We start from the raw sequence: 15,056 nt of genomic DNA, 5'->3' as shown, positions 1-15,056 counted from the left end.
ACTTGTTTGGGAATAAAAACGCTCACATCTATTATTTTGTCCAGGTATGGTTGTATAACTTTGAACTTCCACGAAACATTATTTCGAATTTTTAGCTGCGTATGAGTGTACAAGTGGTGTACATTGTATCGAAAATTTCTCACATAAGCAAAGCACAAACCTTTGACACCGGAAACGTTCAGCTTCCGGTTTCCCGATTTGTTTTTATTTAAATCGCGTGATATTAGTTTGGACTATTACTTCACATAGCGATGCGATACGAAAGTTTTTCACCAACTGCAATGAAGTCTATAACGCCATCTTCTTGAAACCATGGCTTGCCTCAAGCGGTATCTTTGCACCTAAGACATTCACCGAATATTAGTATTTTCTTGGAAGATCTCCGAATATGCTTTTCTCTTGCTATCTATAAAAAGTTTTTCAAAATACACAATGTACTCCTCAACATATGCACTGTAAAAAGGCATATCTTTTCTATAGAAAACCCTAAAGCGTACGAAAAATATAAGGCCACTAACAGAGCTTTCTCACAGCTTTTATTCTAATTTTATATTGAAGATGACTTGAAAGCTTTCTGGTTGTATCTTCTTCTCAACATAGACATTTGTATCTTATCCCAATTTCGCATTAAAATCACAGCTGTAATCGAATAATTTTCGTATATCCGGTTCCATGGTGTAATGGTTAGCACTCTGGACTTTGAATCCAGCGATCCGAGTTCAAATCTCGGTGGGACCTAAACTTTTACCGTAATTATATTCCAAATGCACTTTATCTTGGGTAAGATATAGTCAATCAAAACCTTCAACAATGCCCTTAACATGATACGCAAGAACTCTGACGAGCCTACTTCACGCTAAACCCATAGTTCACGAAATCATCATAAACACCATGACAGTCTCTAAATTTCTTTTGCATTCATTCGGCCAGTCTTTAGCATTTAGTTCATGGTCGACTTGCAGAGATACTTCTGCTGAAATCTTCTGCCAATTCAAAAGCATTGCATTCAAAAATGTATCCATTCATTCTATAGTAAGCAGATACAGGCTAACATTGGGTGTTTAGTACTTTTTCCTTTTCACCAAGTCGACAGTTTTGAAAATTAGTGATGTCGCTAAATTTGTGCTTCAGATCACATTATGAAATGCTTTTTCTCAAGCGAAACTAATCTTTTAGAATAATCTATGCAATAAGATATCTAAACCTGATGAGTTTATTTTACAAAACTTAGTTCCCTCTCATTATTTATATAGATACACAACAAATCTGTTATTGAGTTGAGGGAAAAGGATCTATGAAAACTACAAGTCATAAACAACCGGAATGGTAGTGCGTTAACCACATCTACGTGCCATCTTTAACCATTTGTTGAAATTATAATAGTTTCAACACTCTCTAGGATTTCCCAAGAAGCTGGCAATTCTCTTCCATTGTTCTACGCTATGTTCTCCTGCGGCGACCCACCCGTTGCCTAACGTATAGAAGTGAATTGCACAGCATAGCCAGCAGTAAAATTGTCGCCTATTCTTAATGTGTGACCGATCCACTGCCACGTCCGCTTTCCGATTAACAAGTCTACATGTGTCTGGCCTGTCCGTCAGCACAGTTGTTCTTCGGAAATAGTACCATGCCACACCGACGACACTATGCAGACAAGTGTTGACAAAAGCTTGGACCTTTTGCCAAGATTCATGACTCGATGAAGGAGCAAACTTGGCACCTGCTTGGTTCATTGAAGTCCTCCACGATTTCCGGCCAAAGCAGCACGAATAATGTTACCGATAACGAGAAAAAATAATATCATTGATAGGATACAACCATAGAGGACTCCGCTTTGAACTTTAAATTCCTCTGAGAGATTTTACCTGGATGCTGCATGTGACATTCTGCGCCATCATCTGCCAGCCTCATAATTGCTGTTAGTTTCCCCAGCATTGCCTTGCTGCGCAGAGCACGCCAAACACACTGCCTGTTGAATCCTTTTTTCTAAACGATGACCCCATTCTTCCACTCAATGAGAAGTATATAAATACTCGGATTCATAGCGTATAAATAGAAATAGCAGATCTGGAGAAACTCGTGATGGAGAGCCGTACGGAGGCAACGTTTCAGTGCATTGATGGCCGAGATGATTTCACTTCTATTTGGGGGAGCAGCCCGTTTCCGCATGTTACGGTGGCGAACTATTTATCATAAATGATGAATCGATCAATAATACCCCTTCAAGGCCAATGAAGAACTTGTATATCATCGCAAGGCTATGGTTTTGAAATCATTTCTATCTGCGGCGGGTTCTGCTTCCCTCGCACGGTGTAGGAGCTCGACTGTGTCATGCTCGTACAACAGCGATCAATCTACAATCCTTTCCATTCCACGACCACTTCCAATGAAGAAAGGCAGTGCCGACGTGACAAAATTTCAGACATATAATGAAGCCAACTATCGGAATTTCGGAATTATCGGAAAAAGTTTTGGCATGAATAATATTAAACATGCAAACTTAATGCGTAAGGCACCATCCTCTTCAACTCCACTGTACTACTGGCACATGCTGACGATATTGACATTTATGAGAAGAACACCTCAAGATGTGCAATCTACATTCATCCGAATCGAGTAGGCAGCGTTTGGCATGAGATCTTAAGTTGCACATTAACGAAGATAAGACGAAGTACATGGTTGCAACGTCGGTACCAAGAACCAAAGAACCAACAGCCTTAAATGGTACTGGTCAAATGAAAACCATGAAGACAGAGGACTACAACTTTGAAACCGTTGATCTAAGGGCGAAAATCACAACCGATTACAGCTACGACGACGAAATCCACGCTCAGTTTTTGGCAGCCTGCTTATTTTAGCTTAAAAAACTGTTACGCTCGAAACGCCTCACCATAGGGTCAAAGCTCTTGCTGTACAAGACAATTATCTTGCCAGTCCCCAACCGCCAACATCCGACTCACATATATATTTACTGGTCTAATGCGCCTTGGTTACTTTCCTAAAAGCTGAAAATTGTCGCAAATAACGATGATTCCGAAGGAAGGTACAAATCCAACGCTTATAATGTTCTGTAGACTGGTAAACCTGTTCCCCTCGGGACCAAAGATGTCCGAGAAATTCCTACAAACCTATGCTTGGAAGAAAACGAAATTACTCGTTTTCAACATTTCGGGTTTAAGAGAAAATAAGGAACTGTTGAACAAGTACATCGGTTAGCTTAGAGATTCCTGGACGTCGATCAAGGTGACAAGGTCTTTCATGTGTAATGTGTAATCATGTCCTCTTTACACGAATACACCCCGCAGAAAGCTCTTGAAGAAATATACTAAGATAAAAAACTGTTTCAACATAAGATTCAAAAACTTACACTGGCTAGTCAACAAATTGTTCGAGCTGCACTTGGAATGCAAAGTCCTGATATACAAACCAGCAATAAACCCAGGCTCGAATACAGTGAACAACTTTGGGACTCTGCACGTACATCCAAAATCGAAATTTTTCGAGGACTGCAATCTAAGATACCCAGAGGAAATACTTCCGCTCCGGCAGGAACAGGAGTTCCGTTCAATGCAATGAATGGCATTACCCGTTTTAGTGCAGAAATAGTTTGTCAATTTTCAGTTTCATTCATTTTTACTATCCATGTATCGAGCTACTCCTCATTTCTCCTGAAATTAACGTTAAGGATATTTGCTGCAGCTGGTGAATTGTAGTAAGAGCTAAAAATTGCTGCATATTCAGCGGATATGGAGATTGTCGTCAGACCGCTGTTTGCACGCCAACAGTTTTTTAGGTTCACACTTCATTTATTATACATAACTAATGATCCAGAGCGACAGTCCATTACCGAACTTTGGTCAATCAACAATCGGATTTTCCAGTATACATCTCCTTTACAATAAGTAGTTTTATACAGCTGGAATAGTAACCACATTCCTACCATAGAGTTGTTTCAAATTGAAGGGATTCGATGTTCACGGGGTTGATAGCCTCCCTTGCATCGTAAACTTTCTTAGTTTGTACGTTGTCCATTCGCATATAATGAAATCTAGGGAAGCAGTGGCACCAACTGAAGAGACCTTGAAGTTATTCTTAGCAAGAAGTTAGCAGTATATGATGAAAGAAACATTCCAATATTCATGGCCAGCACCAGGCAAGAGATTCTAAACATGACCTTAGTGAATACTTTTATGCATAGAGGATGCCTACACCTATGTCGAACCACACAATAATAAGATTCAACATTGAGTGCAACTCGAGAGCCGGGATAATAATAAGGAATGACAGGAGGATCACATGAGAAATAATATGGCTCATCTAAAGGTGGTGGATGATATCATCAGCAAACTGGAACTGAAAACAGTGTTAGAACTTCAACAGTGTCATCGGGATCTCATAAACGTCAGCCATGGAAAAAGCAATATCCTCTATCTGTATGAAAAGGAAGATCGGACATTTACCAAGAACGAGGACAACAGGGTACATCTACCCCCAAATTCAAAGAGGATGTTTGCTTGGAAATTAAAGATGATAGACCAGTAGCTTACTCCAAACTACAATTTTATTTTATTGTATATATATATATTTCGGGAGCAACTTACTCCCTTCATCAGTACAAAGCCACTGAAAACAATTGCGATTAAATGGTACTATTTATACTAAAAACACTAACTACCTAAATTACTTTTTAACAAAAAAAAAAACAATATTAAATTATTAACCCAATTATCTGTTAATTACCCCGGCGAGTCTTATTATTTTGAGGGGCAATTACCGGAATCTGTGTTTAATAACCGCGTCGCGTCTTCTCTCAAAATTTCTACACTTTCCCAAGGGTCCAAGGTTGTCGTTCGGTTTGTATGCATGGAGTTCAAGATTTTCGCGTTGAATTGTATGGGCTTCCTCGACTTTGTGCGCGGCCACTGATGATCTTATGCACGACTTTTGTTTCCGAACACTACTTACCGCTTCCTTAATGTGTTCATTAAATCTAGTCGTTATCAGACGTTTCGTTTCGTCTGTCCTATGTATATTTTATTATAGTCGTTGCACGTTATTCGGTAAATCCCGCTTTTTTCCTCCGCTGCCAAAGGATCCTTGACGCTTCCCAGTAAATTCCGCAAGGTGGACGATCGACTCGAACCTACGAATTCCAGTTGGTATTTTTTTACCCAATTCCTGATTTTGTTAAATAGGTATTAATACGGGATACTTATTCGTCTGGTGGTTACCTCCTTCTGAAGAGGTGGATAGAACATTTCACCACCACATCCGATGAAAGTCCGCCTCTTGTGGGTAAAATGGCTAGTCGTTGTAACATGTGGATACGGACAGTTCGTTCAAACAGAAGAGAAGCCTTCTCGGTCATCATTGTACTGAAACGGAGTAAAGCGGCTGGGCTTGACGATCTCCCCGCAGAGTTATTTATCGCTGCACCTGCACTTACTGCAGATCTGCTGCTTTCACTCGTGTGGCAATCTTGGGAATCCGGACCCTTTCCCAGAGAGTGACAGAAGGGAATGGTCGTTAAGATTCTAAAGAAGAATACCCGTTTTGAGTGTGGCAATTGGAGGGGTATCTGCGTGTTCGCTGCTGTCACAAAGATTATAGTTAAAATAATCTTCACATTAAAGAACATCTTGAAAGCTTCATCGACACAGAGTAGGCTGCTTTCCGCTCCGGATCCTCCTACATTGACCACATCAATACCCTACGGATCATCTTGGAGTAGAACGCGAAGTTAAGATCTCTGATTCATTTGCTCTTTGTCGATATCGAGAAAGCCTTGGCCTCGTATCATCGTTCACCTGATACTCTTACTAACGAAGAACTTGGTTAGCGCACAGGCCTGGCAACCGTACGCAATGTGATCGAAAGGCAGAAGTAGTTGCACTGCTGCCTATGCCATGCAGTGGAATCCACTCTGGCAAGTTGGTTAGCAGTGCCATAACAGTAGCCATATATATAAAAGAGGTTTGCTCTGAAGCTAGAGTAAGATGGGCAGTGGAAACTTTTAAAAAACTTGCCGGCAGGGCTTAGAAATTGTCTAATGGTGGTAAGAGACAGCAAGAGAGATACATACCAAGGGTATGAAGGCGGCCAAAAAGGATGCTTCTGAACCTAATTCTTTCAAACCAATTTGTCTAGTATCATTTGTTCTGAAAACAGGGGAGAAGATGTTAGACATTAGACTAACTTTCCAGCGCATATTGCCTTACATCCATGTCAATATACTCATCGGATAAGACGCCCAATCGACACTGTATTAACTGACTGATGTACTATGTGATGCAATAAATACCAAAAAAATAGCCCTGTTTGCGTTTTGAATGTTGGGAGTGCTTTCAGCAGCACATGGCATGCAGAGATACGAATTTCCCTAATTTGCAAGGAGTCGGGAACAAACTGTTCACCTGGATGAAGAAAATGTTATAGAACAGGCAAGTAAAAGTACCAATTCGTTTGCATTAACACAACCCACAGGGTTGGTACTACCACCGCTGATGTGAAGTATAACAGTTGACGAACTCCTAAGAGAGCTAACAAATACTGGGATAAAGGTGTAGGGTAGGTATGAATATGTATCGGCAAATAGGACAACATTAAATTGGGATTGAGAATTACTAGTACCTAGTGCAGGAAAGTCCAGCTACGCATCAATCCAATCAAGGCTACCACAGTAACATTCATCAAATTGCATGGCATATAAGTGAAAGAAGAAATAATACTTTGGAATTATTCTAAAGCAAAACGTTTTGAAACGATAGAATAGATACGACGTAAATTACAACTTGCTTTGAAAGTCACCCAGGACTTTAATTCCTGTTACGAGAATTGGAAAATAAGTTGACGTAAGTGTATATACACCGAGGTTACCTAGAAGGCGACCAAATAGATTTACTTACTTACTTTTTGAACACAGTCGTATATTATCGTGAAGCAGATAAATTGAGGGCCCCCAGCTTAGATCTAAATTGTGGTAAAACAGGCGGGAAGTGGATACGGAGCATATAATACTAAAAGAACGAGATCATTGACTGTCTGGTAGAGCGCATGAAGTCAGACGAAAAATGGTTGATGGGCATACAGGCTATGTGGGCTACGCAAAACCATGGTAAAATGAGCTTTCGAGACTTGGCAAAGATTCCGTTTAATGGTGGTAAGCTGCATGGTTGGATTGAATGCACCGGGGAAAAAGATGCATCAGCGGCTAAAAAAGCGGAAACTTTACGGAGGCGTAGAAAAGAATTTACCGCAATTAACTAGGGAGTGCAACTAACGATTGAACAGCCTCGCGAAGCAATAACAGAATGATAGTTCCGCGGAGAGAGTATGAAGGAAGTATGGAAAATAGCTAGTAGGAGTTCAACATGCCTGTCCTCAACCAAGGATGGATTTTTCTAACCAAGAAAAAAGAGAATCGAAGGGATAATATGTACCTTGTTTTACATAAAAGCCTTAAAATAAGAATTTATTTAGATAATATTTCCCCTCCTTTTCACCACTACAAATAAAACTTATATTTCCTTAAAGCAGCGGCTGGAAATTTTGCTTTATCAACTTACAAGAAGAAATTGATACCTAGGAGGATGTAATAAATGTTGTTTTTTTTGTATCAAAGTACCAAACTTGGCACCCTTTCCTTTCAGTACCTCAGTGATTTTTCTCTTTTTCAGTACTGTTTTAGTTAAATAGGCACTTTTCAACAGAAAACGAAAAGTCGTTAATATTTGCAAATATAATGCTGTTATCAATGAGAAAACCACCAAAAAGTTGAACTGGTAACGTTAGAAGCCCAGTCGTCCCTTCGTGAAATAGACCAAAATTTCCGTCAAATCGCAAAAACAAAGTAGCAATTTCGGTGAATGCACTCCACCACATCATAAAAGGTGCCGCTAGCCCATTAATATAAAGTGCGGGGGGCATGTGTGGCATGACCCTGTGGAAACTGGCAGTTCGAAAACAACACGATGTGATTCGCAAATCTCACAAAACGCCGTTGAGACAGGCTACCACTTTGGAGGAAAATGTCGCAACATACGGGGGACAGGTTCAATTTAGAGAAGAGTATTGTGAGCTTCGAAGTTTCATAGTCGCCTGGCCAGAATGAAACCTTCCATCTCCGAAAATAACCAGAAAAACAGCCTGTCTTTGTGGAAGGGCATGCTATAAAAATCTTTGATTTTTGGTATTCAGTTCAGTGAAATGGCGAAAGTAAATACAACCCTTTTAGGTTTAATAAGGCGATATACATGGATATGCCACAAAATACAACAATAGATATGAAAATCTTCTTTTTGCTTGAACATAAGTACATTCAGATAAAAATACCATTTAGTACCATCCCTTTTTTGTCAGATTTTTTGATACCATAGTTTTTCCGCTTTCGACAAGACTGGACGTAATTCGTCGAGAAGATTCCTTCCCTCGATTGAGGAATGCGGACCAGCAAGATGTTCAGCTCTATGTACGTTACAGCTGCGCTTAGGTACGATCGAACTCTAGCAATTTATTCGGATATCGATGACGGTCATCCTGGATGATTATTTTAAGCAACCTCAGCATTCAATTCACTACGATCTCGATAGCCATTTCGGGTTTGGAAATCTCGAGATCTCAATAGTAGTATGAAAATCCCGGCATCAAACGACAGCAACCTTAAACAGTACTAAAATTAATCAATAAATTGACAAACTACTCAAAATGTTCAGTTAATTATCATCTTTATTATGTCTCTTTTTCTTCAATGCACATTTACTTTTTTTTATTAGGGAATTATTCTGTATGTCGTCCATTTAAGTATTTTTTTCTTAACATTTTCATTCAGGTTTAGTAGAATAATAGTCAAAGCTAGTACGTTAGGCAGTTTGCGAACTCCTTTGTATAAATTTTAGGGTAATATTCAATTTTCCAGTTTTTCCGTCCTCACGTAAGCGTTATTCTAATTCTGAAAGAAAACTATTAGCTCCAAGCATTAAGCTACAAGTCCTTAACGAATAAAGAACAGTTTGAATGTCAAATCATTTATGTTACACAATCTTCTAAGTTACTGAAATATTTATAAAAAATATGTAGACATTTATGAGAACCGTACCGCATGGTTGAAACTCAAACAATGAAACCACGCTTACATCATTTGCAAACATCAAAACATCTACATATTAGCAATACCACTAACTCTTGTTGCATATTTATGTTTATTTAACATTTTATCATCAGAACTATTTACAGCTTCACTTTTTACAAAACGAAATTAATTTATCGGATTCGAACCGCTCCACTTTCCATTAAATTAGATTAAATTAGTTAAAAAAATTGAAGAAAAATATCAGATATTCCCGAAAGACATGTTATCGCGGTGAACAGCAAAACCATGTATATTACGAAATCGATGTCTTTACTTGGATAGTTCCAGTTAATTTGACCTAAGATTTCGGTAAAAGATTTTTCTTCCATTTCAACTACACAAATTGAAACTAACCACTGACTAAAATCATTTCCAAAGAACATTAAAATTTAATAAAAATTCTGTTTCCTTTATTAAAAATTAGAATAAGTTAAAATTAAACACTTTCTCTATTTTCAGTTTAGTTAAGATAAATTTCAATTTTATTGTTTCACTATCCTCAACTCCTTTGTTAATTTTTGTTTCCAGGCGGAAGGATGTGTTATCTGATTATTCGAAGTTATACACTTATACTGCGCTTATTTACAATTCTCTGCGCCTATTGTCTGTCGCCAGCTCTACTCCTTGAAATGTTTGAGGCATGTATCAGTTATACGAAAACCCTTGGAATTTGTTGCAGAGAAAGCTACGTACGACAATTGCATTTGCTCGTAGTTGGTTGTTCCGTTGTCGTCCAATTTAGCTTGTAGCTGGGACAGGTTACTGTTGATTTGACTATTAAACAGATTGGATGGACTCTTCTGCATTACGTCAGAAAAGTAAGCCTTAATTGTACGGTGGAATGGAGAAGGCCTACTATCATACGGAGTTCCGCGAATTCGACGATCTAACCTTCTCGACTGTGCATTCAAGTGCTGATTTGATGTCATTGAAAACAGGTACACCTTGCCTTTTTGCTAAATCTATCAAGTACGATCGGCCACGATTGTAATCTTTAATGGCGGCTGGAGTGAGCTGTAATGGAAAGGTAAATATTTTAGCTTATTTTTGTTGACTAATAACAATTATGAATAGATCTGCATAACATCTATTAGTAGATTTAAGCAAGGTTTTTGATTTTTCATTTGTTGATTTACATTAGATAGATATACCGATCTGAAATAACACTGGGTTTAGTTAGCATCCGCGAATTTCCAAAGATTTGAAAGGAAAGGAACTTCATTCCCTAGTGAGTTATGTATGCATTCCGGATAATTCTCTCAGCACTAATTTTTCGTGTACTTTAACTGATATACAATTGAAGCATGAAAATGATTCGACTTTTCCTTAAAACTGTGTCAGAATCTCTTATCTCTTATGCTAGTTTATAATGCTGCTTTCCTAATAATAATATTATTATACGATTTTACGCATGAGTGGAAATCGAAAGCAATGCACAGTGAACGTTTGTCGACCTTTTTCAAAAATAAGATTGTGTGCTGGGCAGCTCTTAGTTGTACGGAGGGATTTATGTGTGTCGCGGTTGCCACCCTGGCTAATAAAAGGCTCATAATAAAAGAGCGGGTGGAAAACGAGCAACGTAGAATGTGTGATTCGGCTTTAGAAACGTTGGGCAATCTCATTTCTGGCTGCACTGGACAGACATAATGCTGATTCATCAGAAACTTGCATTCAAACATAGGTTGATCACGGGCACATGTCCCGTTTACTGATAATAAAAGAACCGCAGGGTTTATTCTACAGTTCTCCTCACGGCCTGTATTGGGACCAGTACTTAACTGATATTCCGCAGGTCGCTCCGTGGATATTACTGATATTTCTATTTACACAAGGAGAAGAAGGTAAACCATGAACTGGCATCTCGAGGGAGTGGTTGTAGTTCCCATAATATTGTCAGCTACACGTATTGTGCCTCACGGCTTCGATAGATTTCCTGGGACTCTCACATAGTTACAAGCTACGTTACATCATTTTGACAACTCGGATATAATAACAATAATAATAGATAGCTTCAGTTTGAAGAGCAGTCTCAGGGAGTAGGTGACCAAAGTACAGGAAATTTGTAGACTTGCAGATTATTCATTGAAGAAGCTGTCGCCCTAGCTGGCAATTAGGTATAAAATGCGCATTCATCAAATGAGACGAACGCGAAATTTAAGCTACGGTACGGAAAACAAGCCGAAACTGTTAATCGCGGAATGAGCAGGAACATAATTGCGCTTGATGCACCCGTTTCGTCGCAATTCATGGCGACGGGGGCAGATACAACGTCTTACCGGCCCTTGTTGCTCCAAAAATTCGTCAAGAATTTCCCGCGGTGCGTGCACGTAACTGAGCAGCAGGTTGCAACCCAGTATTGCATAGTTACTTGCAGCGGCATAATCCCAGCCGTGATCGGGCAGCGTATTTGGCTCACTTAAACAATTCCGTCAGAGCCTCCAGACAGTGCAATTTTCGGTAACGCTGAGTGGATTTCCCCCTGAATTCACTCACCATGCCGCTATTCGGGAATATTTTGCGGATGTTCCCGAAGAAAGAATTCAACGAAGGATAAAAGGCTCGATGTCTTCCGCCTTTATCGCATTGATCCGAAAGTAATAAAGTTTTCGGCGATAGTCATGGAATGCAACCTTGCCAGTCCGATCTAAGGAGACTTATTGAGTCCACTTCGGTTTTGTAAGGCGCTCTTTCATGGCTACTGAATGATGTTAAAGGGCATGAATTGCCAATCAAATGTGGCTTACGTGCTAAGTGCAATCTGGCACACTTGGTATATTTAACATAGATGATATCAATTTGTATGTTGATATTGATAAACATTTTCGAAGTCTTTTGCGTATAGTTTGACATGTTTGGTCACCACGAGACGCATGTCGGACATAGCTTTATGACCTCCATATCTAAGCTATGACCGCAACAGACTTCTAGGAGTACCTAGGAATTATGCATGGACTCCATGCTCGAGTTGGCACTGATATTAAACGCAATAAGCCTAACGTGCTGTTACTTTACACGCTGGATCGCTCCGCGAATATTGCTGATGTTACTAGCCCAACTACTAGCAACATTGAGTGGAAGCACATGGGAGAGAAGGTGGACTGTGTACCACTGACTCAGGAAATCAAAGAAATTTAGCGTCTCGCGAGTGTTGTATTTCAAATAATATTGTCGACTACAAATATGGTGCCTAAATTCCTCATGCTTCCCTAGATATCCTAGGACTCCCACAATCTGGCTTAAAACATGCAAAAACATACCATTCCGCAAATGTGCTCTATGTTGCGGGGGGCTTTCGACGGATTTTCCCAAGTCCCTCTAATCTTCTTACGTAATTAAGATCGCCCCAGCCTAACTGTTTGGCACTTAGTGCTAGTATTAGGTAAAATATGGTATCTGGCGAGATTGGGACAACTCGGGAATAATAATATCCAGGAAAATTGCACCTTATCCATTATTATAGTTCTTCCTTTTTAACCGTTTCTATTTACTAATCGTACAATATTAATCGCTGTTGATGTCGTTGATCGGATACTGATCTACAGACGGATATTCGATCACTTTGACGATGGAACGAGGCTTGGCTAACTTGCTCTGTGTCATAACTAAGGCTACTGATTCTAACCAACTTAAGTTTGGAGAAGTTTACCGACATGTTTTCCTTTCTCCGGTAGGACGACACTTTTATTAATTAATTCGTTTGTTAGAGAAGATTTCGTTATATTTGATTACTCATTTATTACATAGATTGATATTGAAGAGGCGTTCAATAAACAAAACGATCGCATATACGCTCGATCATCCGTCGAAACCAGGGAGAAAGCGTCCAGTATTGCATGCATAATGGTCTGCCTCGGAGTCAAATGGCGATACTTTTCATCAACGTTCATGTTTGTGAGGAAGAGTCGCCTTGGTATATCAAAAAATGTTGGAGGAGGTGGTTAAACCATCGGATACGAAAATCTTTAAAGGAAAGAAGTTGATCCTCCAGCGAGACTCCGCTTTAGCGCATAAGGTGCGAACAACTCAGACCTGGCTCCAATGAAATCAGTCACGCCTCATCCCTCCAGACCTGATTCCGCCTGCGCAAAGCCGCACAAAGCTGCGGAAGACTCAAAATAGCGATCAAAACTGCAGTCAAAAAGTTTCCCCTCGACGCTATTCATAAATCAATCGACGACTGGCCGGAGCGCCTTCGTACAGGGGGATAATTTTGAATAAATTGTACATGTTCTGACTTTCCAAGTGTAAAAATTTCATTGGATTTCTTTCTATTCTTTTCCTTCTTTGGCGCACAGAACTACTGACAAAACTATGACAGTACTGTGTACTTATCTGAAAATGTGGCCGTCTCTCTCATCAAGTGGAAGTTGTTAAGCGCTAATGCTTTTTGGGGCGTTGCATGGGGGTCACACATGGTTGGGAATGAGAAAGCGGAAACACCAATGAATAGGTCGCACATTTGTTTATGGGCCTGGTTTTCAAGGTATTCAATTTCATCCAAGTATTTAAAGCATTAAGTAAGTATTCAGACGCCTGAAATGAAGCTAAAGTACTGTATTTCTAGCATAGCACAGTCTTATGAACATAGTATCTTGCATAAGTACTTCGATTTTTTAAGAGGAGAAAAGAATATCACAAGTCATATTTCCTAGTCGTGTAAATTTAATGACATCTATTTTGATTTTATAAGTGTTAATTTTATTTTGGTCGGATTATTAATCTTGCCGTACTATCGAGCTTTGCACGGATAGCGCTCCCACACATATGTGGAATTATATGTACGATGTGTTCAGTAAGTAACGCTATGAAATTCGTAAGATTATATTTATATAATATTTCGAACGGCGCCCAATGTTTCTTTTCTTAATGTTTTGTACACAAGAAAGCAAGTCTGGGTAAACTAGGTAACGACTAAAAGAAAGCTTGAAAGCCAATTATATGATCCTGGCACGTTTAAGTCTCCACGAATTCTTGATGTGATTTCGGCAGTGTACGACTCCCTTTTTCAGAGTTTTTGACATTTCAAAGTAGAATATACGGTCCACAGTAATCACAGTAGCTATCAACTCATAGTGGACAATTCTTCTGACTTCAAAGAAGACAATAAGCATAGTTTTGACTGGATACACTCATGCATGCCTTTTTGGGGTCTAGAGTCTATCATGGCTAAAATTAACACAATTTTAGCACATTTTGTTCAATGGGAAGATAGACAGTCAATTATTTCAAGCGCTTATGCAGATGTGCAGGAGAGATTACTTCTAAAAGTTTATGTAGCTCTCCGGAAGCTGCTTTCTCATAGGTGGCCATTTTAAAGGAAGGAAAGGATTGCTGAGGGCATATAACTTCCTGTGGAGCATGGATGTAGCGAATGAAAAAACCTGACTTTTGCCTTTGAATTTGAAACAAACGCCCATTCTTTTCTATGGGCGTGTGGTTTTTTGACATCTTGGCAACACTCTTGTGTAGTTTGATTCCTTCCCTTCAAAATGAGAATGTGAATAGAAAAACTCCAGTTGAGATTTTTAACGACATTAAAACTGTTTATAGGAGTTACCTACTACACGCATGAAACGTCTAAAACCAAAAGAATCGAAAAAATTGGTATCCGTATTTAAAAGGAGTAATTTCGATTGAGTATCTCGTTAAAGGCACACCAGCAACGCCATCAGATGCCGTGAGATCCAAAAACAGAAAAAGGACAATTCAGAATAAAATGAATACTGACAAAGGTAATCTGCCTGTTGCCCGACAATTCTAGAACTCGCACCGTGGACGCCATAAGGCAACTTCTGAACTCATTCGGATGTGACGTTGTGAACCAACCCCAGCATTCTCCTGGCGATTTCAGATTATCATCTATTTCCTTCGCTAAATGGACGGAAAAAGGTTTTCAACGAACGAAGAACTGGCGGGGGAGAGTGAAAGA

The 15,056-nt window shown here is 39.4% G+C and overlaps 1 protein-coding gene and 1 non-coding gene across 7 annotated transcripts in view; one reads left to right on the top strand and one right to left on the bottom strand.

The window, feature by feature from the left end:
- Nucleotides 1-666: 666 nt before the first annotated feature.
- Trnaq-uug lies at nt 667-738 on the top strand. The gene has a single exon. It is a non-coding gene; the product is annotated as a tRNA-Gln (tRNA).
- A 7,968-nt stretch (nt 739-8,706) lies between these two features.
- Nucleotides 8,707-15,056, bottom strand: part of LOC119653148 — a 240,302-nt gene continuing 233,952 nt past the window's right edge. For all 6 annotated transcript variants that reach the window (XM_038057685.1, XM_038057688.1, XM_038057686.1 and 3 more), the window contains one exon: nt 8,707-10,141. In XM_038057685.1, coding sequence (XP_037913613.1) covers nt 9,986-10,141 — 156 coding nt within the window. In that variant the 3' untranslated portion in view covers nt 8,707-9,985. The remainder of the gene's footprint in view (nt 10,142-15,056) is intronic.

This window comes from Hermetia illucens, chromosome 3, assembly GCF_905115235.1.
Source record: "Hermetia illucens chromosome 3, iHerIll2.2.curated.20191125, whole genome shotgun sequence".
Taxonomy (NCBI): domain Eukaryota; kingdom Metazoa; phylum Arthropoda; class Insecta; order Diptera; family Stratiomyidae; genus Hermetia; species Hermetia illucens.
This window is presented reverse-complemented; position numbering and strand designations above follow the sequence as displayed.